We start from the raw sequence: 26,580 nt of genomic DNA on the forward strand, positions 1-26,580 counted from the left end.
TGTGCTGAGTGCCGCTGAGGTCCCCGCCTGCCCGCGGCGCTGCCTGAGCACAACTGCGGCAGCCTGAGGAGACGGGGAAGTTGGGGGCAAGCGGCGCTCCGGGCCGGGCCAGGCTGGGCCGCGCCGGCGGGACGGTGCTGGCGGACGGCGGCGAGAGTGGGGCGGGCGGAGAGGGGGGCCCGGGCGGAGAGGGGGGCCCGGCGGCGGAAGAGGAGTGCGGCCCGGTGCCGGCCGCTATGGACCAGTGCGTGACGGTGGAGCGGGAGCTGGAGAAGGTGCTGCAGAAGTTCTCGGGCTACGGGCAGCTCTGCGAGCGCAGCCTGGAAGAGCTCATCCAGTACGCGGGCGGGCTGCGCCGGGAGATTCTCCAGACCGAGAGTACGTAGAGACACCACCACCACCCCCCCCCCCCCCCCCTCCCCCCTTTCCCCGGGGAGACGGGGCCCGGCTCCTTCCTGCGGGGTTAAATGGCCCAAAACTTTGGGCCTCTGTGGGCTGGGGGACCCGTCCGGGGAGACATCCCCCTCCCTTCCAGCTTCGGGGCTGAAGAGCGCTCCCCGCTCCCGGGAGGTCCCTTCCCCGCTCACGGCCGGCCCCGGGGAAGCTCTCTCTGCTTGAGGAGTGCTGTGGTCTGTCCCCCCCCCCCCCCCCCCCCCCCCCCCCCCCCCCCACCCCCCCACCCCCTGGAGTCGGAGCTTTGTGTGCGTTTCTGGCAGGGAAAAGTTAAAGGTAGGAACAGGTATCGGCCCTCCCGGGCCTCGCCTGCCCTCTGTGCGCCGCTGAAGAGGAGCGTTTGTTCCTGACGGGCAGGGTACCAGGTGACCCTGGTCAGCGTGGCCATACCTTCTGCGCCTTTATGTGGGCTTAGTCACCCCCAGGGGAAACAAACAAACAAACAACAGGGCTGCCCTGTTTGCTTTTTTTCCCCCCCTCTTATTCTTTTTTTTCTTTTTTTTTTTTTTTTCCCCTCCTAGGTCACTAAGCTGTTTTCTTTTGATGTGGCTAGGTTTGGAAGTGTTTAGGGTAAAGCCACTCTTGAGGAGGCCGTGTTTACTTCCTGCTAAGTCTTGCCTGTACTTTACAGTTGATGTTGAGCACTTGCGCAGGCGGGCTGGATGGCCAAAGCGCGCTATAAACATGAGACGTTTAAACCTTGCGAAATCCCTGAGATGGAGGTAATGCAGTGTTTATCGATGGAGTGGGAGGGGAGGGTGAGACAGCTGAAGTGATTTACCCAAAGCCATGCAGGAAGCGAGTGATGGCTCAGGGATTAAAAATGGGAACTTGCAGGCTCCTGAGCCCAAACTTGAGAGCAAATGGTGCTGTTTCACTGTTTTGTGGAACCTGTTTTTGTTTGGTTCAGAGAAAAATGTGTTTGCTGTAGTCTTGTACAAATACAGGTGCAAAGCTTGCTTACAAGTGCGTATGGTTCCAGGAACAACATAAACATGAGTGTATTAGAGCTGCTGTGTGTACACAGTAATTTCCATAGACAGCAAACATGGAACTCTGGTTCTGAGGCATTTATTTGGGATGAAATAGCGTTCGGTCTTTTTGGCATTGTTTTGAACTGTGTTTCAATAAATGTATTTTGTGCTATTTGAAACAGTTTGGGCTCGTGCATTAAGGACAGTTGATAAAATGCGTGATAAACTGAGATGCTGATCTGGCCTGGAAAGCTGCGTGGCACGACCCTTACGCTTGTATAGATCTTCACAGGGCTCTGTGGGGCTGTAAAGATTTGTCTGTGAGAATCCTATTGCAGATGTAGAACTTTTACTCTTTTCATAATAAAATTAAAAGGTTCCAGTGTGCAGTTCCTTCAGGGTCCTCATTGGGTTTTCCATCCAGATTTGGATTAAGAGTTTTTGGGACTGTCCTGTGAAGGCCCTGGACATGTTTTTAGCACTTACTTGGTAAGTGGTGATGCTGTCCCAGCAGAGTACATCCCAAATTGACCTTTTCTTTCAGTAAGTATTCTAGGATGAAGCCAGTATGTTATTAGTGCACCCTCAAACATCCAGGGACACTGTTCACTTCTGGCATCTGAGGGTAAGCTGGCTTTATATGTGGCAAAATTCTTTTTTTATTTAACCTGTTTTTACTAGAATGTTATAAATAACATGTATTTGCAGCTTTTATATATGGTATCCTCAGTATTTTTGAAAATTGATGGAAGTGGAAGCAGCCAGACATCTTAATGTGGAGCTCTGTAATTCAGGGGTATGAACTGCAGAAATATGTTTGTGTATACAATTTCAGAGGGACAAAAGGAAAAGAGAAGACGACCTTCACTGCTGAAGAAGAAATTAATGCTGTAGAACAAGATTTGAGAGCAAAGTTGTGGGAAAATGCATTAAGTAGTAGATATAAAAAGGAAGTGGGTGGAGGAAAAGAAACTATTAGAAGCTATTTCAACCTCTAAACTGGTTTTCTTTTCCCCATTCATACAGTCTCTTAAAATTTCTTGAGCTGTTTTCTTATTAAAGCCTAAGTACAGAACAGCCCTATAGTAAGGCCTGTGAATAGGAAGACAAAGTTTGTTTTTCTTCTCTCTTGCCCTGATATATCTCACCTCCCGGAGTAGCCAAGGCAGGATTGTGTATTCTTAGATGGTATAAATGTGTCTGGCTGAGTAAACTTGGCTTTGGACTCTATTCTGTGCCTGGTGTCTACTCACTAATATATTTATTTTTTTTAAGTTGTGACTGTACGTACACAATGCAGAGAGAGAAGCTGTCAGTCTGTAGTCTTCTGTGAACATTGAATTACTGAGAGGACTGTCTGCAGGCTTTCTTCTGCTGATTTATTAGAAGTAGCTCATAGTTTAATTAAAGCTGAAAGAGGTGCAGAGGGGAAATCTTTTCTCGTATGGCTCTGATGGCTTTTCTTGTGTAGACATTTTCATTGCTTTACCGTAGTTGGTTTCTGCTGCAGTAAGTGTTAGGGGTCACTTATTGCTTGGGGTAACAACAGTTACACATGTAAGTTGTTTGGGTTTTAGCTTAATGGCCTTTCTGAAAAAAAAATGCCGATTATGAGTGTGTATTTTAACCTCTCTGTTTATTGGGGAATGAGTTTTTCCATTTCGCTTGTTGCGTAATCTCTGACTGATCATTTTGTCTTGGCAAAAGTCAGGAGACAGTTATTTAAGATCCTTCATGTGATTTTAAATGTCTATCATAAATGTTAAATAGCAACTGAGAAATAGTGATTATTCTTGAAATAATTTTCAGAGGCGAACTTTATGTAGTAGTTGAGTGAAATTTTCTTTTTTAATTCAGGTTGCATAGAGTCAAGGTAGTGAACGTGCACTGAAGAGATTGTTTTGATCCTATTACTCCTCACTCATTCACTGGGAAAAATATAGAGCCCTATTAGCTGTTTGCCCAGGAGCGATCGTTAGCTTCATGGGACCGAAGGGAGCAAAAAGTTAAAGCTTTTTTTTTTCTTCTTAAAAGCTATGGCTGTTGCAAAAATGCTATTAAAGCTTCCTTAGTGGGGGCTTGTGGACTGAACAGGAGCTATTTACTTTTCTAGAGATGAGCTAGTTTTAGTGTGTAACAACAGAAGGTTGTTCTTGCTGTTGATGTCAGCAACAGGGTTGAGAGTTAAGATGCGTAAAGGAAGGTATCTAGAATAAGCGGCTGGTAAATTATAACCTACCCCTATGTTTACAGCTTTTTTCTGGATTTCCTTTGCTCTCTCTGAGGCATATGTTTAAGGGTACACTGTAGATAATCAAGAAAGAGTGGATTTGATGTGCACAGTCAGGTTCTTTATGTCCATTGAGGAGAATTGGAGACTGGTCGGCCGAACTGTTTAGAGCTGTTTCCACAAGTCAGGAAGCAAAAATTTCATATGGCTCAAATGCACACCGAGTCTGATGTAAGTGGGCAGCTTGTGGGGCAAGAATGAATTGGGCCCTCGTTAATCCAAATTTTGCTTGCATCTTTTTGAAGTTAAACCTGATGTTCTCACGTATCTTCAGGGAACTGTAAAAGAAAACTGATCCTGTAGCAGATTCAGTAGTTTCCTCTTATGTCCTGTGAGATTTGTGGATTGGGATGATTCTTTGAGATGGGTTTATTAATCTGCTGTGACAGAGACACACGGGATCTTTGCATTAATTTTTTTAAACTGTTGCACTTGTTCAATGTTACTGTGCACCTGACTGGATGCCTCATTCCACGGGTGAGCTGTCCCCTGTAGGTCTTCCTTCACTGAAACTGATCTTGCTTTGCAAATACTCTCTAGATTGCATTTCTTTCTTTTAATATCATTTCTTATCTTTATGTGTTGTTGCATATTGAGAGATTTAATGTTATCATTTGTTTATAACATCGTAATTTTCCTCTCTTTTGTCTAGATCAAGATGGAGACTTGTCGGGGACAATTTCGCTTGTTATGACACAGTGTTGTAAAAGAATAAAAGACACAGTTCAGAAACTGGCCTCTGATCATAAAGATATTCACAGCAGTGTATCCCGAGTTGGAAAAGCCATTGATAAGGTATTTATAGTGTGGTTTGATTACATTATTGCATATATTCTGTGAAGTGTACTCTGCTTTACAAAATTTGGATTTATACTACAACTACCTTAATTAAATCTTCCTGTCAACTGCAGAAGCATAGGGCTGGGGTAGAGGCAAGACTGTGGGGTGTACATGGTTTGCTTTCAGAACTCGTTGTATACAGAGTATTCCTTCTGGGGCAGCCTCTTAATTTCTGAGAGAACATGCCCTGTAGATACCGCTAGACCTAGTAATAATATGTGTTATATCAATTTAGCAAAATGTTTGTTTCAGTATCTGTCTCAATAAGAAATTTTTTTTTTATATATATATATATATCATTGTTAGTTAATTGTCAGTAGCAAGTAACTCAAAAATGGCATTTTGTTCTAGAAGGCAGTATAAAACCAGAAAATTTTTTAAGACAGACATTTTGTATGTATTTCAGGTTTGTTGGTTCTTAGGGCTTGATTTTATAACACACAGCGTTCCTAATGCGGTAGAGTAGATTCAGCTTCTCATAGTATGTCTGTCTATGCCATAACAGTAAGGTAGCTTCAAAGATAAGCTGTCCTTTGCATATAAGACACTCGTTTATGAATTCCAGATTGAAGAATAACTGGGATCTGAATATATTTTTGAGGGTAGATATTAACAGTTTTTTGAAATTATATTAAAACTCTTTTTGTTGTAAGTGGTGCTATATGTATATTTTCAGATCATGCTTTTTTCCATCTGTGTGTTCTTTCGTGTAAAGTAGTTCTGTACGCAAGGAGTCTTGTACTTTTTTGGACAATTCTTATGTGATAGTTTCACATTAGAACATGCTTATGCTGATAGGGTCTAAACATTTGTTATGATCTTACTAAGGAAGACACTAGTAAATGAGTCTTTTCATCTGGACAAAGTCTTTTGCAGCATTACAGAATACTCATTCATCCTTTGGGAATCTCATTTAAACTTTTTTAGTAATGCTAATCTGTTAAAGCATAATTTAACAGTAGCGCGATGAAGAGACAAAATACATAACGCTGCATTATTGGGCAGAATGTCTGTGCCACTGTTACATTTTGTGCTTATATCTATGATTGACCATCATGGAGAGCTCAAACTTTGTACTAATAGCTTTAATCCAAGCATCACTGTTATCCACAGCTTAAGGACGCATCTGTCTCTAATCCTTGCTGCTGTATCTAAACCAATTAACTTGAGTAAAATTCCATCCTTATTACTGGCTTGAAGCCTGAAATAAATCTATGTAATCTTGTCCTAAGTTTGAAACTTTTTTATTCTGCTTTAGCAAGTGGACTTTGTACCAGTAAGCTTTCAGGTCTGGCTATACCTTTTTCATTCAAATACTCTGAGATAGAGCTATCCTGTGTTGTATATAAAGAATATGAACATTCAATGGAAATTGATAATATTTCTTATACGCTAAAGAAAGCAAGGCTTGCAAGCTTAGTGAAGTTTAGACATAAGTCTAATCTCCAAATAGCCGTTTCAGTTCATCTGATATTTTATTTGAAAAAGAATAGCTGTAACTAAAAGCAATTTTTAGATTTCAAGTGTGTGGTTTTGTAAAATAGTAGAAAGGATACCAGTAATCTGTTCTGTGCCTGTTGAGTGTCAGAAGGGCTGTTTCAGTGAGTAGAGTTCAAAAATGAGCTCAACTTGCTGCAGTCAGTGTGTTCATTCCTCTGACTTCTCAATCTTGTTTAGTGTCTGTGGCGTTGACATCAAAAGTCTAGAAGCAGTGGGAACTGCATGAGGCCCCAGTCCTGCTTGTAATGAAGGATGTATTTTTATGAAGTTCATAGCATCAATTAGAATTGTCTCCTTAAATATGAACTTTGACTTTTTAAATTTTTTCTTAAATGCAAATAGTTTGAGTTTCATTATTTTTTCCCTGATTGTAATATCTTAAAGGAACTACTTTTTTGAAGTCTTGGCCTGTTTATCAGATGCATATGTGTAATGTTTAAATCCAGGTGGAATTTAATGCTTCCCTGGACAGTGACATTTAAAGGAAATCTTCCTTATGTACTTAATGCAATTTCCCCATTCTGCTGGAAACCTACCAGCACAGTCTTTGTTGGCATCCAAGTCCCATAACGTATAGAAATTGCCCTCACCCCTGTTCCTTTCCCATAATAAGCTTAAACCAATAGAAGTAATTAAGTGTAATTGATGCGGTGAATTGATTCTCAACACGTTCTGGGCAAAATACTGCTGCTTCCTAAATAAAATGCTCATTACAATTTAAAACACAGCACTTGCCTTGATTCACGAGATTTGAGTTTTGTTTCTGTCACATGTAAATTCTCATTCCAGCATTTTTCCTCATTTATTTTATAGACGGATTAACACCTCTAGAACACTGCTTACGGTCTTCCTAGCTGTGTATACTCAGGCACAGATAAATGTAACTCATTATTTTATCGCCTGATTTGAGATTGGGAAACGTGCTAATATTGGTATCGATTTTATGTGACGCATCCAAATGACAGCTGTTGTAACATGTAGAATCAACAATCTTCCTACTTAAGCTTAGATTTTGAAAGAACTTGCTGTATTATCTGTTTGTGGCATGCTTCAGGTTAAATTTCTTTTTTCCAGTGTTGAGGCAGGGTTATACCTATATGTAAAGTTTAGCCTGGTCAGTTTTAGTGTAGTCATTGCTTATGAACTTGGATTTGTCTACATGCAGAGCTCACCCTGAGAAAAGAAGCTCCTAAGTGTTTAAAAGATGGAGTTCAAGCATGGTATCAAGTATGAACCACATTAGTCTGAAATGCCGAAACTTCGTGTGTTGCTTTTTAGGTAGCAGTTCCTGGATGATTCATCTAACAAGCTATACCTTTTTTTTTTTTTTTGTAGCAGTTATACATAGTTTACATGTTTCTGATCCATGAGGGTTTACCCTTTCTTCCCAAGAGCATTTTCTCCTTTGAAAGGAAATGTTTGCATCCAGTTTTTTCTTTATTGTACTAGTATTTGCTCCGCTTCCAGAACTCATCATGTCACTGTTGTTCAGCAAGTTGTTATCAGGTAGCTCACTCATCAGTGTCCCTGTAAATCAATCACTCTTCTGGAATGATTTGAATTCATCTCAAAGCATGTTTGATGAGGCTAGTAAATGTTTTCCCTCTAGCAGCCATCTGTCTGAGTAGCGGTTAAATGCCTTCATCCAGGAAAGTAAGTGGACTAAATGATAGCTCCTTGCATTTTTCCCCCTGAATTTTAAGCCTGTTCTTAAAGGGCCAACACTTTGCTTTCCCAAAACAAAGATTGGATTAAACTTTTACCTAAGTTAGTGTTTATTTCATGTAAAAATTTGTATAGAAACAAATGAAAAACTTTTGCTGACCATCATTTAATTATGTTGCTGTGAAGAATGAGGCTAGATAAATACAGTCTTTGCAAGTCGAGCTTTGTCTTATTAACCAACAAACTGAACAGACAAGGTAAACAAGTGTATTTTATTTGTATTTTGGGTCAGAATTCAAAGGGAGGAATGCACGAAGTAATCTCAACTGAAAAACCAAGGAATAAAACTGTCCTTAATCATCATCCTTCTTCATATCATGTTGTTACTAATAACGTGGAAGGTTGTACATTGGTTAAAATGATCCGTCTTGGGTGTGTGCACGTCTTGAAGTAGTCACATTTCAGCAATTATCAGTAATGTACTTTACATTGTATCATTGGTATATTTAGCACCTAATATTCTACATTTTAGCCCTAGGCTTACTAGTTAGGCTCTTAAAAAAAGGTTTGTTTTTTGGGAATATTAAGTGACACTCTTCTAAGCTTAAAACCTGAAAAGCACAAAATAACCTTTCTGAAGTTTGTAACTTAAAGAATTTATTTGAACTTGTGAAATCTTATTAAACCCCACGTGCTATCAGTTAGCATACTATTAGCATTTAGAAAACAAAACAGAGATGTGTACTCACCAACATATCATGCATGCATGACAGTTACAAAATATGTAAGCCAAAGGCAAGCAGTAATTTGTTCTGACATGTGACGGTCACTCACAGTAATATGCACAGTCAGTTCTTGAAGCTCCTCAGGACCCACTGGAGGCAGAGCTGTAGAATTCCACATATAATAAAACCCACATCTAAAAGAAAAAGTTGTTGAAATGAGAACCTGGTCAAGATTGGGTTGATCAGAGTGGATGAGGGGGAGAAAAAAAATGGAGATGCTCAGATTGTATGATGTGACTTGAATCTACAGCACATCTAGGTTGATATGAGTCATTGTTACCATCTTTTATGGAATTAAAAAAATCTAATTTACAATTGGTTTTGGAAAAGGTTCTGAAGGCTCATAGGTTTGTTGTTTCAGAGCAAAGTGTGGATTTTTGTGAAGGAACTGAGGTAAGTGGCTCTACCACCTCTGCCCCCAAGCAGTGAGAAGGATGTGACGATGTTTAAGGCGTAGGTTCAGCTGTAATGGTTGGTAACTGCCCAGAAGACTATAATTTCTTCTTATGGGGTTATACGTTCGCTAGGACTTGAAAGTGCACAAAGAGTAACGTAAAAGTCGATTTATTTTTAGATTACTGATGATTCCCACCCCGGAATCTAAGTAACAAAAGCAAGCTTGTGTGTTCTTAATACTGCTTCTGTATTTCTTTAATGTGTTATTGATGGATTTGTGCTACCTGCTAGTGGTGTTTGGACAGTGATACCAGAATCAGCAATGGCAGTGAACCTTAAAGGCTTCAAAGGGCTGGCACAAATAAGAACTGTATTATTTAAAGATGCTTAATTTTTTCAAGATACAGCTTAAAGACGAGCAGCATGACAAGGAGCTTACAGGTTAAGACACCCAAGTGAAAATGTTGTTAAATATGAGACTTGAATCAATGGCAATAATTTAAAAGCTCATGTTGCTCCACCGTCTCTGAAAGATGGAGGAGACAATTTGCTAGCCTAAGGTTAATGTTTTACTGAAAATTTGCTGAGACTTGAGGGGAGTGGTGGTTTTGAAGCCACACGTGCAGGGATGAGCAGGCTGCCCTTCTCTCACGATGACACAGAGCAGCATCAAAGGAGGTGTGGAGGTGGCTGATGAAGGATGTTAATAGCTGGCGAATAAAAGGAAAATACAGTGTGAAGCTGAGCTGTGCAGACTACTGGAAGGAAGAATGAGAAGCTTTACAGTTTTATGCTACTGTGCCCCCTTTCATTTCCCCCTTGCCATTTAAGAGGTGGACATGCTCACTGTTGGTAAGGCTGGCTCTGTATGGGCTGATCCCCGCTGTATGGGCTGATCCCCGCTGTATGGGCTGATCCCCGCTGTATGGGCTGATCCCCGCTGTATGGGGGTACCACCACACGTCTGTCTTCACCATAACTAATCACCGCGTGACATTCTGGTCCTCTCTAGCCAGCCTACAAAGGCAGCAGTTTCAGTCTGAGGCTGACATCTGAATTGTGATTAGGTAGTGAGCCATAACTGTGCAAAAGAGACTTGTGCGAGGCAAAAGTGACCCCTTGGTCTGAAAATTTTAAGCTGCCATGATGTTGTTCTCTTTTTAATTTAAGAATCTCAATTTAACTTCTGAAACAGGTTAATAGTAGGCTCCCGAATGCTTTTGGCAGTGTTGCTTTGCAAATATCTGTTGCCTGGCATGTGTTTTGACAAAACAACATATGACTCTTTGGGTTCCTACTGCAGGTCGGCAATCTCGCATCTCTGGGATACAAAGTGCTGACCTAACGTAAACCCACATCGCCTGCTCAGATTTGTTCTAAAGTTGGTTATCCAGCTTTGCGCTGGCAGACCTTAGCAGGTCGGGTATCGGCTAACCTGCTGCTCCGGCATTGTGCTGGCTGTTGGGGAACTGATAATATGTGGTTGACAGAGAGCTCATATTAACTTTGTGTTGTTTGCTCTGCCTACTTTGACAGAAGTGCATTTGTGTTAGGTAGGTGTTTCCATGTTGTGCAGGACTGTCGGATCGTTGCAGAGCTGTAGTTGAAGCACTGCTATTTTCACCAAACTTCTGAGTTCTGAAGTGCGCTCTTGGAAGAGAGTCGTAGTTTGCAGGCCATCAGGTCAGGCAGGAAGCAATGCACTGACTTCTAGACTCTATTTCTTTTGCAAGAGGTTTGGTTTAGGCAATGGGTGAGGATTTTTATTCAAATTAACCTGCCTGCCCCGATCATATAACATGTTAACAGTTAAAATCCTCTTTTATATCTTGGGTTAGAATAAGTGTTGCTCTCCTGCTGCCAATAGGCACTGTGCCAAGGAGTGCCAAGTGCTTGAGTTAAAGAGTTCGCGTGACAATATTTTTACTTATTCCTGGAATATGTCCGTAGGCCACTGGCCTAAAAATACACAGGAGTAGGATCATCGGGGTTAGAGCAGTAAGAGATACCTTGGATCTTCAAAGCTCATCCTGTTGCTGGGATTTTGAGATCTTCAGAGATTTGAATTTCATTGTCGTTCGGGGGTGGGGAGAAGTGACATTTTCCTTTTTCAGCATCGTCTACCTCTCCAGCTATGTCAGAAACTCTTGAGTTAAAGCTTTTACTTCTAATTTGGTGTGCTGTAGTGACAGTGATGCATTGATAACGCTATTTTGATTCTAGTGTAGGCGATTTACCCCCCCGCCCCGTTCTCTATGTGTTTTCAGTTTTCACATATGGAAAAAACCTTTTCTGCAGATACTCCCTTTAAAAACACATCATGGTCTGGAAACTCCTTTATTAGTTAACTAGATTTCTAATTTGCTAGCTAGACGTGTAATTTGTCAGTGTAATTCCTTATAGTGGATAATATTCAGACTTGAACAAGCCAAAGGATTTCTTCTCCTGTATGCAGGAGATAATGAAGCAGCTGACAGATATATTTCGCTTTGAACAGGAGGTAATTGAGGGCCAACTGAGCAATAGGCAGAAGGCATCAGGGTGGAGACATAGGTGTCCTGCATAATTAAAGAAAAATTACGTGGAGCGATTTGTTCCAGCCTATTAACTGTTAATTTGTACGTTTCAGAATTTTGACTCCGACATAAGCAGCGTGGGGATAGATGGGTGCTGGCAGGCTGACAGCCAGCGAATCCTCAACGAGGTGATGGTGGAGCACTTTTTCCGGCAGGGAATGTTGGATGTAGCCGAGGAACTTTGTCAGGTAGCAATAAGTGTGGATGTTGAATGTTGCAACTGTGGAAAACTATGCTTTGTGTGAGTGTCCTTATTTGAATGTTAATGTTCCAGGTGAATATTTAAACTGTCAGAAAAACAGCAGCTTAATCCCATGTTTTCCTATGCTTTAACTAAAAACTGCCTTTGTTTTTCCAGGAATCTGGTCTATCGATAGATCAAAGTCAAAAAGAACCATTTGTGGAGTTGAATCGAATATTGGAAGCATTAAAAGTTAGAGTTCTGAGACCTGCGTTAGAGTGAGTCTACTCAGGTTTTTTTCTCCCTTTTTTGTTTTTTGAATGCTTTTAACAAATCCTTAGTTTTTTCACTTTAAATGTTGTCTTTAACATACTTTGATGTGTCCATGTTTCTCCTTTGCGAGGTCTAGTTACTGAGTCCCTCCCTGTAGACAGTGCTTAACTAAGGCTGTCTTAAATTAAGGATTAATTTGAATCATTTGTGATGCTGATTTAAGGGTTTGGGAAGGCAACATCACTTGGAGGAACAGTTCTATAGCCATGATGGTACTTAGTAAATCATTAGTGAACCTTATTTTAAAAGGTCCAATGTTGAAGGATACCAGGACTTCTTAAAGGTGTTGGGTACCATCAAGTCTTTTTGGCTTCACCAAGCCTTTGGGGTGAGCAGAACTTGGCTCAGGATCAAAGTTCTCACTTTTCCTCGAGTTGCTCTCCCTTTCCAGCTAAGGGACCACAGGGTGGGAGGAAGGAGTGAAAGGATAGGTGTGTACTTCATGGGCTGCTGCTGCTGCCAGGTAGGTGCTGATTAACGCTGGGTGAGAGGTGAGCTGCTGCTGGGAGCCTGGGCTGACAGCGAGAGCTGTTAGTGAGATTTCTTCTGAACAAAATGATTCAGTTAATGCAAGTCAGTGGATAATGCTGAATGCTCAGATGAAAACCAGTCTGGGACTATCTGAGATCTATCAATCAACCTTAGTCCAGGGTATTTTATTGAACTTAGTAGAGTTTACAACCGTTAGACATGTAAGCTGGTGCTCAAAGTGAACAGGAGGGAAAGGTGGTGAAATGTCTCATGGGCTACTGTTTTATGATTTACAGTAGTGGATATGTAACTGTGCAGTACCATTTCAGAATAGCTTTTCTTTTAAAAATAGTAAAACCCCAAGCAAACCCTCAGCCTATTTTTTTCTTTTTTTTTTTTTAAGTTGCAAAAGCTTTGGTAAGCTTAGGTTTGTCTCAGAAGTAAGAAAAAAACACCACAATACAAAAAAAACCCAAAATAAACAAAAAACCCAAAACAACTTGAAAGTGACCTTTTAAAAATAGAAACAATGAAAGGAAAGCAAATTCAAAATTTCTGTGTTTCATTCCTAGCATCATTCATATACTTAAGATGCCTTTTTTTGCATTATTCAATTAAGAACATTTTTCTATAAACAAACATTTTCTTTTCCCTTTAACATGAACCAACACAGGTATGACAATTTAGAGCTTACTGGCATCTAAACTAAGTGCAGGGATACTCTGATATTCAAACCATGGTTTTCATAAACTAAATCCTGGATTATGCCTCTGGGTCATGCAAAGTTTGACCTAAATATTTAGCCTTTGAATATAGCTACACAGGTGGAAAGCTCAGGTGGTTTATTGCTATTGAATTAGCTAATTGAAGGGAAGCAACGCTGAAATGCCTGGTGTTACAACTGAAACAGGATTTACTGTCTGCTGCACCACGTATTTCTGGTAGTTCAAATAGTGACAGCTGTTGTAAAGGACACTCCTGAGGAACAGTAACTTGCTGTTTTGTCCATTCACTTGAAATCACTGAACTCATTTTAGCTCCAGTTTTCTAGGCGTTATGCCTAATTCGTTGCTGCTTAATCGTATCTTGTAGTTCCTACAATGTGTTAAATATTTTTCAAACAAAGGAGAAGGCATGGTCTTTCTTCAAAGGAACTCTTATTCTGAAGCCAGCTGAATGAACAGAGAACAGAGTGTATTGTCAGCACAGTTTCTATGCTGGTATCCCTCCCCCACCCTGCCTCATTTCTGTTTATAATGTTTATTCTGTTTAAACTCTCCAGTGCAAAAGCTATCTGCTTCTCTTTGCCTGCTGCTGGGCACAGAGGGTCCTTATTTATAGTGATGCTTATGTAAAAACCATATTTGGTAGTGAGGATGATCAAAATGTGACAAAACTATACGCTTTAGGAGGTAACCAATGTCGCAAATGCCTGGTTATTTCGCAGAACTGCTGATGCAAGTGAAGATATTTCCCATATTATTTCCCAGCAGATGTGGGTGTTCAGGAGGAGGGACAGAAACCGCTTCTGAAGGGGCAGCATCTATGCGAGAGGAACTTGGAGGGGTGTCATTGTGCTCTTTGGGCAAAAAGCTAATAAATGGCTAAAACTGGCATCAGTAAGTACAGCTTTGGGGTGCGTAAAAGCAGTCCCAAACTGTTCTGTTCTAGGGCTAGGCTACTGATAGTGGTGTTGAAGCAGAAAGCGGGTGTTGCACAAGGATAATTAATTACAGTATCGTGAACCAGGAAGGGGAGTATGGCAGGGTTTACCCATGCAAAATTGTTTTTATCCCAACCTTCTACAATAACCAGTTTCTCTGGCTCTGCCAGTGCCCTGCAGTTGGTGCTCAGCTTAGCTCAGTGTTGGAAATGAAGCAAACACAAGTGGCTCCTGGTCACTGCCATGGAAAGGGAGTTGTTAGGTTAATGACTTCTCAAAAAGACTTTCAAAGCCCTGCTGTGGTGATAGCAAGAAGTTAGTATTCATATCTGACTTAGTCGTCTTTTTTAAGAGTTGGTTTTCAGATTTTCTTACTAATACAAATTCCAACACTTACTACCCCTCAGAATTAAATTTGGTACAACTGGCTATAACATTTTTCTTTTTTTTTTCTTTTTTTCTTTTTTTTTTTTTGGTGGGGTGTGCAACGTGACTTTGTAGATGCCCAGTCTGGCCTTGCACCCTAAGCCGTATAATGTCTGTACCTCCACAAGATCCCATTAATTTCCAGTGACTGTCCTCCTTGTAATTTGGTGATGGGGGAGGGAAATCCATAGTTTTCTTCTGGGTGGATTCTGGTCCTTCTTAGCCCAGGTGGGTCTCCATGTGAAAGCCTGGTGGGAATGACTTGCAGGTTCAAAGCTTTTTGACTGTAATCTCCTGGGGAAGAAATACTGTCTTCTCTTCTGTCTGTAAAGCAACAAGGTGCACAGGTCCTGGTATTTGGTGGGACCTATGGGTTATGGTTTAAACTTAATTTAATCTTTGCTAGGCTTTGTGAAATTAATTTTAACTAAATCCCATGTGGGAGCTAGAAGAGAGCTCTGTGTACCTGTGCTTGAATAATATACTGTAAACTTTAAAAAATTCGGATGGATTTGAGTCTCAGAAGTGAAAACACTCTGAAAGTGTCATTTTGAGAGGAGGTAGGAAGACAGGTGTTGTGATTACTGATGATTTTGGACGGTGGTAGAGAATATGTGGGTTGAATGTTTTAAACCTTGCTTGTTGGTTTTTTGTCTTTCTATTAGAAAGAGGAACAGCATGTCCCAGACCAAACACCTCAGGCCTTGCTTCTGTGGCTGCTTTCTTCTGATACAAATCTGTGCTGCCACTCAAAGAGCTAAAAATGGAAAACCTGCCTAAAAGCTAATTTGGAAAAATAGACTCAATCTCAGCAAGATGAAGTACAGTGTCATGTGGTTGCAAATATTGACAGGGAGAGGATGGAGGCTCTTTTGATACTGTACAGATTAATATCTCATTAATGGGACTGTGGACTAGTCTTATTCTTTATTCGTCATAGTTTTTTGTCTTTCAGCTGCTTATTGGTCTATGGTTGTTAACCTCAGGCTCTTGTTTTCTTAGCCGGGAGCGAGCTTTACTGCCGCGATACCCAGTTTAAACCGTGGACACTGATCATAAAACCAAAACAAATCCAACAAAAAAACCCCCCATGGTTAGTGACTGTGCCCTTCCCCCCTGGGGGTGGGGGATTACAGTGTTGACAGTCTTTTGAGGCTGCTCATCTGAAACTGCTGGAAATGAGGGACAGTGGGGCTTGTTCTTAGTTCAAACGCTACATTTTTCACCGTTGCCCGCTGAAAGGTTGCTGCTGTCATTAGAAAGCCTTGCCAGTAAGTTAGACTCCTGACACTTTCACCACCACAAATTGAAAGTAGGTACTTGCTCATTCACGCTACATCTTAACGCAGAAGGCTAACTTGCATTGCAAGCTTTGCCAGTACTGTAAGAGTGCTTAATTTTCTTATTTTAGTATCGGTTGAAAAGAACAGAAGCCTTGCATACCTCTTCTTTTTAAGGAACAGAGACAACCTCACTTCTTGCTGAAAAGTGAAAAGCTCTTTGCTTAATGGGGCCCCCACAGTGAAAATAGTATAACTAATTAACACTAATGAGAAACAGATGTACTGAAGAACGTTGAAACTTAAAGTTCTTAAGAGAAAGATTGGATTGATTTAGGCCTGGCTAAATTGAATTAAGAGGGAAAAAAAACCCAAAAAAACCCCACAAAAAACCCAGAAAGGGATGGATAAAATCTAAATAATACAATAACTTTTTAAGAAATGCTTTGACAATTCCAGTTCATTTACTTGCTGTGTGTTTAAGGGTTCTTCGATGTTATTTGGGAGCCAAATGTTAGTGTTGTCATAGTGAATGAGACCTTGAAAGTAAGAAATATTTTTTTCTTGTCCAGGTTGAAAATAACACAGAAAGCAAAGTTTAAGCAGGATGAAGTATGATATTTAAACTGATTTCCCTTCCCTCTGTCCCCCATTGTAAGGTCTTGATAATGTCTGTTTTTGAGGGCCCCATAGACAAACTTCCCTTCTCCAGGGCAACATACGAACGCATATAAACATAGTGGCGTAGAGGAAATGTGTGGCGAACGAGGAAGTTGGAAAATATGTTCTTGAAAGGCTTAGTCAAACTTCTTCAACTAGCAGCTGAAGATTATCTGTAATTGTTAAGATTCAGAGTGGTATTAGTCGAAATACGGTAGATTCTTGCTATTTCTATCTTTTATATTGTGCCTAATTCAGTCTTGCCTTCTAGCCAGCGCATGTTGAATTTTGCAGAGGTTAACCTGTACAGCACCTGTACACCAGAAGTACCTTCGTTCATGTGTTGTGTGCCCTGTGTAGCTCTGTTACTTGTAAAGGGTCTTGCCTTTATCTGTGCTCTGTATAGAAGTTCAGGGAGCACTTGTATTCTCCTTGAAATAGGTGGTTGATAATTGTAATCATTTCATATGGTGTAGGCTGATACTTAATTACTCTTGTGTCGTGTCTCATTGTACCTCCTCGCTGCTTCTAGGTGGGCGGTATCCAACAGAGAAATGCTTATGGCACAGAATAGTTCGTTGGAATTTAAACTACACAGGTTGTATTTCATTAGTTTATTGATGGGTGGAACAGCAAATCAAAGAGAAGCACTTCAGTATGCGAAAAACTTCCAGCCGTTCGCCCTAAATCATCAGAAAGGTAAGTTTTCGGTAACATTGAGGGGATTTAAACGCTTGGATGTGGCACCTCATAATAAAATACAAATCGTGTTCCAAACATGTTTTACTTCATTATTTTCATTTTGTTAGAGGCTTCTTATTTTTGTATTTAACAGGTATAACCTGAATCCTTACAATTTGAATTAACTCCTCTTTTCTTTTTTAAAAAGGGCACAAAATTATATTTTAATGCCAGCACATTTGTTTAAGTTTAAGGTTTTTGACTCTTTAAATAATACTTAGATTACATCCAGAATAGGCCTGCTGCCAGGGTAAGGTGTTAAAAATGCACAGAAACATTCTTGGAATAGTCATCTGCTATTTTCTGCTGCGTGGGGTATTACAAAGAGAAATGAAACTTTGGAAAAATGGAGAATATGTGAGTTAAGTGAACCATCTTAAACTAAGTCCAGTAAAGCCTAGTTTTTTAGGGTACTCTGTGTGTCAGCTCACAAAAACCTAAACTTGTTTTAAGCAAATTAATAGGCAGCATGCAGGTGCTTGTAGAGGGGCAGATGACCCCTCAGTCTGTCCATAGTGGGCTGGAGCTCTCGTCGCTGTAGACGTCTGTTCTGTGATGGCTTTCGTTGTACTTTGCAGAGGTGAGGATGTGTGTTACTGATATGGTATATTTGCCTGTTTTCCATGTAAAAGCTGAAACTGTAAACACTAGCTTTTATTCGTAGTATAAAATAACTAACCATTCCTGATTCCTTGCAGATATTCAGGTTTTGATGGGCAGCCTGGTGTATCTGCGGCAAGGTATAGAGAACTCTCCGTACGTTCATCTATTAGATGCAAACCAGTGGGCGGACATCTGTGACATTTTTACAAGAGATGCCTGTGCTCTTCTGGGGCTCTCAGTTGAATCACCTCTCAGTGTTAGGTATGCTGGTTTTCATTTGCTTTTAAGACCAGATATATGGTGTTTTGTTTTCTATTTCTTGCTGAGGGAAAAAGAAACAGCTTTTGAGAAGTAGTCTCATCTTGCTTGTATTCAATAAAGAGCGTGGTTACAAATAGCTCTGACAGGATTTGCAAAGATTAGAAATCAGAGGTTCCTGTGTGCTGTGCTTTACGCTGCACCTTCGCAGCTCAAGAAGCAGCATTGGCGGATTGAATTTGACTTCCATAGTTTAGACATCAGTGTGAAAGATGAGGATGGCAATCAGTCAGTTATTCCCACAGCAAATGTGTGAAAACTGTCCCTGTTGTTTAACTGCAAAAAAGCCCCCAAAACTCTGGCCATAATTCTGTCAGCATTTGATCATCTTGGGGTTTAATCCACACATTACTTTAATTGTCTTCTCCTTAGAAGAATGCTTAAGAATTGTGATTTTTTAGCTGCTAAAATTTCCAAATGAGGTCCAGCAAACAATTTGTAAAGAAGAAAGAGGCATTTTCAAGCTCAGTAGCTAATCTGACAAAATGCAAATCTGTAGGAGGCTGTTGGAAATGTGAAGAAAAACCAATCTAATCTCCTTCTAGCTTCTCTGAAGATAAAACAGATTAGCTGCTATTTAGCCTTTGGATGTCAGTTCCCCCGATACACGCCCCTGATGTTCTCATTTTCATTTCAGACATTGAATAGAAAATATGTGCATCTTTCTGGGGTAGATTTGGTACTTAGCAGAAGCTTCACTACCTCTTCTTTTTTGTTTTGGCTTTTTTTTTTTTTACTGTTTGCATGTTACTGTTATTAGACTTCTGTGCTTAGTTTAGAGCTCTTAAAATTGTCAAGCCTTCTGCTTCTCCTGTTTGCACCTCTGTCACAAAATACAACAGAAGCAACAAAGGGACCATTTTCAGATTAATTGTCTTTCTACAACAAATGTTATGAGTTTCAGTTTGAGGAGTTTATAGGTATTTAAAACTTCTGCCTCTGTGTTTTGCTTTTCATCTTTTTCCTGTTTCGGTTAAATTAACAGCAATTCTTTACATTTTAATTGCTCATGTACTGATGCTGTAATACGGTTTTCAGCGCAAATGGCCAAGAGATTTTCAGTGAAGTGGAAAATCCCTGTTACTGATGTTTGGATTGGTTGGATGCTTGTTTTGTGCCTGGTGTGAAATCGATAGCACTGAAATGCATTTGCTGTATAGGTGGTATCGATACTCTTGTTATAAACAAGACTATTCTAAACTGGCATGACCTTTGAGTGCTGCAAATCCTTTAGTAATTAAACCAGCTTGAAGTTAAATCCTTGCCATGAAATATATTGCTTTCTAGAACATGAGTAGCGGCCACTTTTTTAAAGGCTGATTGGTTTCTCCAATACTTATCTAATCCTGTACAAGCCTCCTGGTCTGAGTTACTGCGTGGAGTCAGTGGGAAAAGCCTTGTTGTACTAAGGAGGTCATGGTTCAGGGTCTTGCAGGACTACAGGACGCCATTTGAATTTACTGTTTACTTTAGTAGTTGTACTCTTAAGGGGCTCTTCCAGAGATGTTTTCATACAGAACTATTAAAGCAGTAATGCTTTTATTTCTACAAATACTATTTGTCTAAACTTTCCACAGGTTTAACACAAGTTACAGTCAGTGCTGAAATAACCAAAAAGCAAAGTGTAAGGATTAAAATGGACAGTTGGAGGTGAGGGATATGATTTTTTTTTTTTTTTTTTAAAAAACTTAGTCAAGAGCTTCATCAGTTTCAAGCCCACCCATCCCAAATAAACTAGCCAGAATGTTCCTGCAGAAACATAAAAACAAGTTTTTGGAGGGGCAAAGTGGAGAGGAAGATTGTGACTTTAGACAATAAAACTTGCACAAATAATAAAATAATCTGCCAAAGAAACAGAGCAGGCTCATACCAAGGTCAAATCTTGTTTCTGTGCTGCTGATTTCCAGGCCTATAGTACTGTCATCAGACTTAAATCCATCAAAACATCTGTCAATTTGTGGCAACTCAGTGTCATGCTTTCTTTTGTAACATAGTGAAATATTTCAAAATAATGTGGTAAGTTCTGGTAACACGTAACTCCCAGAGCGGGCTGAACTGTTGGGACACTGACTTTGTTAGGTTGTGTACTGCCATTCTTGTTACAGGCTGTGGCTTCTTTCCTTAACTTGCCTTCCTATGTTTTTTCTACATTTGTTTTCTTGATTTAAGGTGAAGGTGGGAGACATGTTTCTTTACATGGTAATTATGTATAATTAAAGGATTATGGGTTGTGTGTATGTGTGGGTTATGTGGAAACTCTTAGGCTGCATGGACTCTTCATAGCTTAGAGAGCAGCTACCTGTATAAGCTGAGATGATGCCTTCCTCCTGTACAGCTCAAAATCAAAGTACGTGGTATAGGAAATCAATTCATTATAAGACTCAGAACAGGGATTAACTGTTCGTTTTCAGTCCAGAATGTAGTACATGAGGGCCCTGGCCTAAGATGCAGGGTAGCTATAACCTGCCCCCAAACTCTTGCTTATTGTACTTGAAGGGAGCTTAGAAGTACAGACAAGAACTGAATGAAGTACTACGCTCTTGTGTCCCAGTTAACCTTTAAAGTAGAAAAATGCTGGTTTCCTGACAGGCACCTTGTATTAACATATTTCCTTTTTCTACAGTTTTTCAGCAGGTTGTGTAGCATTACCAGCTCTAATTAATATCAAGGCAGTTATTGAACAAAGGCAGTGCACAGGTGTTTGGAACCAAAAGGATGAACTACCGGTGAGTTGATGCTGAGCTATCCCAGGGCAGATTTCCAGTGGCGAATGCTGTTTTCAGGTTTCTTTTGTACTGAATGTTAAGGGAAGATACACATGGCTGCCACCTCCAGCAGCTCCTGGGCTTGGGGCTTCCTCCTCTACAGAGACCTTGGGGTCTTGCCCCAGGCTGATGGACATGGCTGCTGGTTTCCTTTTTGTAGGTTCAACCAGTAGCAAAGCTGTGCATGAATCGCAGACACCCACCCACGTGCGCACACACACACACAAAGGACACTGATACTACTGGCTATGCAGGCTGCCTCAGACAAGGCGCTGCCTTCAAGAGCACCCACATACAGGACTTGCATAAAAAATAAATATAGACAGCCAAGATTCCTTCCTTCCTTCTCTTTGGCTGGTAAAGATTGAAATTCACTGGTGACAGCACACACACAACACTCTCTAGATTCACAAGCAAATGCACATTCACAGACCCTTAAATGCTGGCATGGTGCCTTTTATATCCCCTTCTGGCCATTCCTCCCCGATCCCGTTCCCCTGCACGTTCCTCCTGCAGTTTGTATAGTTCTACTGACCTCGTCTCCTCAGAGACCCTTGAGTTTGCATTCTTACCTGTTGCAAAGTCCAGGTTTGGTTGCAGTTTCTTGATGACCTGTAATAAGTGTGACTGACGAGGTTGTTTCTTGTTACTGTCTCCATTACATTTGTCTGTCAGGTTTATGTATCTCAGTTTTGTTTGTTGCTACCCCCTTTACTTGTTATCCCCTTTCACATTGAAAAGGGCTTCAATAAATGAGCTTAACAAACCAGATGCTCTCACCTTCCACTTAGCCTTAACACTGAATGTAGGCAATGTTTCTATATAACTGGAAAGGAAATGCATCCCACTGAGGAACATTAACTTCCCCTAGCTATACTTGAGCTCTGTCCATGAGTTGCTTTGCACTAACACTTTATCAGGCAGCCGGGAGATGAAAGAATTAGTGCTACATCTGGGGACACAAGAACTGAACTGGGATCCAGTGTGTTATCTTCCAGCACAACTAATTTGTATCAGTTGAAATGAAGTTCAGTTGTTATGAAACCCCAGTTTCCCTTTATAGCTCTTACCAGGTGTGTGCAGCTCTCCAGTGGCCTGCTCCTGATTTGGAAAGAACCTATTTAGTGCAAACTGGGCATGAACTGAGCTAGCCTCTTTGTAGCTGGAAGAGATTGATTTATCATGTAGGTACATGTGTTGAGGTTCTCCCAGCTATGTTTTCTATAACCCTGAGTGTGTAATTTCCAAGTGTGACAGATTCGTGCCCTGCCATCCAGACAGGAATGTTTAGCTAGGGAGCATTTGGGAAAAGATTTTCGTCAGATGCAGATCAGTTAGTAGTATTTATATGCCTCCTTGCCTGTTCTAAACTTAAGTGTTTCTAGCATGTACTGCTAAGGCAGCATGGGGATAGGAAGCCTTATTTTCATGGAGCAAACAGAGATTAAGTAGCATGAAAAGGTTATGTTGTCAGGTTTCTTTGAAGGTTAAAACTGTCAGAACTGAGAACTGGTCAGAGCCAGGAGCTTCAGGTACAGAAGCAGTGATTTTTGCAGTTCTCAGTTGATTCCTGAAGTCATGGATGACTTCTTGGTGAGAAGTCCCTTTCTGAAATAATTTGGTCCCGATGGCAAGCGCTGTGCTGTACCAGTGTCTTCTGTGTGGTACTGAAAATAAATGATTCTGATACACTTCATTATTGACATGACATGTAGGTGTTAGGAGAGTCTTTCAAAAAGCTGTTGAACATCAACATAATCAATCCAAGGGGTTGTTTTGGTTTGTTTTTTTTTTTTTAATCTCTCTTAAATGAGATCTGTTATCTAAACTACTTTGAAAATCACTGGCTAGGAAATACAGAAAGTCTTGTTGGGTCACCAGCTCAGTTTTCCTGCCAAGGCATAGATCTGCCCTAAAATGTTCACTTGTCCTTTGGCAGAATACTCTGCTTTGGGGATGGGAAGCAGTGACATAGATCACCGTTTTAAGAATGCAATTAAGTATTTTTGGCTGGGAAATTGTCAGGCATCCACACAATGGATTTTGCTGCCTTCACAGCTGAATTGTGAAGTACGTTAAGTAAGGGCAATGACCTGAAAGGGATAATTGTCTGCAAATGTAGTTTCCCAAGATAAATTGTTATATTAATTTCTTTCACAGATTGAAGTGGACCTTGGTAAAAAGTGCTGGTATCACTCAATATTCGCCTGTCCCATTCTTCGTCAGCAAACAACAGATAATAATCCACCTATGAAATTAGTCTGTGGTCATATTATATCAAGAGATGCTTTGAATAAAATGTTTAATGGCAGCAAGTAAGTACCACACTTTTATTTCAAGCAACATATAGACAAGGACAAATCTTAAGACTAGAATACTGTGTTTTGGGAAAACTGTGTCCATAATTATGTAATTGGTGGAAGCCTGTTAATCTTAGAGAATGACTTAAAAGCCAGATAAACCGGGTTGATGTGCTGGAGAAAAGCGTAATAAACGCTCTGATGTTGTAGAAAGTGAGATTATGTGAGGAATGCCATGAACAGGGTAATTTTCCAAGTTGTAAGTACCATTGTGTTGTCTTAAATTCAAAATGGAGGCTTCTACACACACAGTTTTTCGTTAGGAGCAAGGTTAGTAATGCATGAAACTTCCCTTAAAAAACAAAATTTAACCTCTAGGGAAATATGGCTTAGTAATTGAGCAGGTAGTTAAATTATCTCTGTGGAAATACTTCTCCTTAGATATCAGTGGGGTGCCTACAGGCTTTTGGGAAGGAGGAAATGGAAGGGAGAGTGCTATACAGATTTTCTTGAGGAAGAACCAGTAGTAATTTGAATTAAATGTATGCATCTTCCGTGGAGGCTGTCAGCTTAATTTAGAGCTGTAAGCTGTTTTGCAAAATCCAGCGTGACGCTGTGAATGAAAATATGTCGAGTGATGCTCGCGTTCTTTGCCCTGTTAGAAAAGCCTAGAGGTATGCCTTCATGGGTGACCTTAGCCATTTTAAGCCAGTAAACTTGCTGCTACACAGTTCCTGTCCCTGATCACTCATTCCTGATGCTTTCATTGATCAGCTTTAGTGACAGCACAGCTCTTGGGGGGGGGGGTGAGAGGCCCAAACTAGGAGAGGGGGCGGAGAAAATGGATCAACACTAGAAGAAATACTGTAAGCAGGTGGAATAGTCTTGGTGGAGACCTCAGCAGGGAGGCCGGGCTGACCTCTTTAGCCATAGCCTGCAGGTGCTGATCTAAGTGAGTTGTAAAATCACAGCATTTTGGGAACCAGACAATAAAATGCACTGAGGAAGTCCAAGTGAAAGCTACCAGCCTGTTTAAAATTACTAAAACGCAACAAACTAACCCAGAAGTAGAAATAATAGATTAATCATGAAGAGTAATTTCTTGGTGTTTAATAATTCAGAGGTGTGTGGGTGAAAGGTGAGAAAGAATAGAATTAGAATAAAAAGCGTGATAAGGTCTCTCTCAGCTAAAGGTGACTTTTAATGGGGCCAAGTCAAGCACTATGGTTTAAGGTGCACTTGTTTCATGCTACAGGGGAAAGAAGAGGAAGGACTACCACTGCCAACCCGATATCTTTGTATCAGATGAAAAAGCTTAATGCTCAGTTGTGGCACATTGCCATGATTCTAACCCATTGTCTTTGTCCCCAGATTAAAATGCCCCTATTGTCCGATGGAACAGAGCCCCGGAGATGCCAAACAGATATTTTTCTGAAGAAAAGTTTCATTATGCAGTTTGTAAGTGACACTCTGGATTTCAGGTGCATTTCAGGAGAATTAAAACACACTTGTTCCATTTTATGCAGCAGACTGAGGACTCCTATGTTTGTATAAGCTAATGCTACAGAAACTTTGCCAACATTTAGTATATACATACCAAGTGGAAATGCTACAGAAATACTATTACCATAGGGCTTTACTATACTCTTGGTCTCCATACCTGATCAAGTTACTACACCAGCAGTTGTCATTCAATGCAGGTTTTTGTACTTAATTATATGGTGACTTTTTACTTTTTAAAAGCAGAAATTGGTCACCCCCATTTGTTTAATATTCTTCCTGCTTTTATTCTATCATTCTATTGATAACTGTCACCTTAGAGAAAGTTTGTGGAAAAAGTTTTATTTCCTGTAATGTGTACATAATTAAAGGTAAATACTTCAGAAAAAAAAAAGTTTGATAAATTGAATAGTGGTTATAAAACTAAAACTAATTTGTATTTTTTTCGCTGAAAAAGCTGTGATATATTGAGTTTTTCTTTCAAACATTTTTTCAACTTTTACATAGAATTCAAAGTAAATGTGCATATATATAAAGTATATAAAATATATAGCCCCAAGGGGCTACCTGTTAAAATCCATCACTAATTTATAAGGGTGATGTTGTGGCTAAATTACTGCTGGAGCAGACGGAATAGGAAATCCTGTTCCTTTGGTTTCACGATCGAGAAGTGTTTGTGTAAGAGAACATTCAATAAATTCTGAAGTGGAAATGCTTTTAGTCGATGACATTTGCTCTCTGGCCTTTGTAGTCATGTTCTTTGAACTTTGTATTCAGGATTAGGCTATAAATGTCATGTTGCTGTATAGTTTAATAGTCATTATAGTGTGCTATTTATAAACAGTTATCAAACCCAAATAAATTGTAGAAGTATTCATTGTTAAATGGGGGAAAAGCATGTTCTGATGCAACCTACTGATCACGAGACTGCACTTGGCAGAACTGGGCCCTACATCATATATTAGGAGGAGGTAGCAAGTTTTCTGTAGCTTGAGAACACTTTGCTTCTAGCCTTGTTTTTGTAGTAGAATATTACTGCCATTGCCACTTTTTCTGCTAAATTTGTCATATTGTTGACTAGGTAAATTTGTACTCATAAATGAGATGTAGATCATGGCAGTTAAATCTTTTCTAGTGTGCATATATTTGTATTTATTGCACTGTCCTATAGTAGGGCAAGCAGCCATAAGGCATGCAAAGCTACATGTAAAATTATATTTCTGTATTGTGTAGTTAAAAAACAAAACCCCAAGCTTATATGGTTGAATACTTACACACTGGTTGAATGCACTAGCACAATGCACTACAGAGAAGACCGTCTTTGAGAAATCTACACCTTTTGAATCTCTATGTCGCCTGACTTGAGAGACTTGAGTTGGACTCTATCAGATCAGTGACAATGGACATCCCTAAAGAGACGTTAAGAGGAGCAAGTCAAGGCACACAAATTTTAAACTTTCGATGTGTTTGGTACATGTGAAAAATACAGGTGTTTGATTTTTCTGTAAAACCTAAGTTGTATTCACACGGAGTTCAAAACAACCGCGTTACCAAGTGGTAAAATGAACAATAAACGGGTGAGGATATTATTTTCCATGTAGGTTTCCTAGTCTTGCTGAAATTGCTCTTAATCCTTTCTTATGAGTGGAATGGCTTAATGCTTTGGATTTATATGAAATGGCATATGAAATGTTTTAAAAAAAAAATAATAACAAAACCCCAAAAAACCACCCTGAAGTGTAAGTGCTGCATCTCTTTCTCTGTTACGCTGCTGGTATTTTGGCATTGCTGTGAACACTGGTTAGTGCTGATAGTGCCTATAATGCAATTGAGTGCAAAAATGGCACAGTTATTAATAGG

At 40.2% G+C, this 26,580-nt stretch overlaps 1 protein-coding gene across 1 annotated transcript; it reads left to right on the forward strand.

Annotated features, from left to right (window-relative positions):
- Nucleotides 1-26,316, forward strand: RMND5A (required for meiotic nuclear division 5 homolog A). The gene is made up of 9 exons (XM_075752777.1): nucleotides 1-378; nucleotides 4,370-4,512; nucleotides 11,533-11,667; nucleotides 11,838-11,938; nucleotides 17,026-17,192; nucleotides 17,933-18,098; nucleotides 20,779-20,881; nucleotides 23,081-23,235; nucleotides 24,592-26,316. The coding sequence occupies exons 1-9, from the start codon at nucleotides 237-239 to the stop codon at nucleotides 24,653-24,655; spliced, it is 1,176 nt and encodes a 391-aa protein (XP_075608892.1). The 5' UTR covers nucleotides 1-236; the 3' UTR covers nucleotides 24,656-26,316.
- Nucleotides 26,317-26,580: the final 264 nt, after the last annotated feature.

This window comes from Balearica regulorum, chromosome 4 (assembly GCF_011004875.1).
Source record: "Balearica regulorum gibbericeps isolate bBalReg1 chromosome 4, bBalReg1.pri, whole genome shotgun sequence".
Classification (NCBI taxonomy): domain Eukaryota; kingdom Metazoa; phylum Chordata; class Aves; order Gruiformes; family Gruidae; genus Balearica; species Balearica regulorum.

What these genes read in the sequence shown, in the direction of transcription:
- RMND5A (XM_075752777.1), top strand. Translation starts at nt 237, where the DNA reads ATGGACCAGTGCGTGACGGTGGAGCGGGAGCTGGAGAAGGTGCTGCAG. An exon ending in TAGCCGAGGAACTTTGTCAG is followed by an intron (nt 11,668 to 11,837) that starts GTAGCAATAAGT and finishes TTGTTTTTCCAG; the next exon opens with GAATCTGGTCTATCGATAGA. An exon ending in GTTCTGAGACCTGCGTTAGA is followed by an intron (nt 11,939 to 17,025) that starts GTGAGTCTACTC and finishes CGCTGCTTCTAG; the next exon opens with GTGGGCGGTATCCAACAGAG.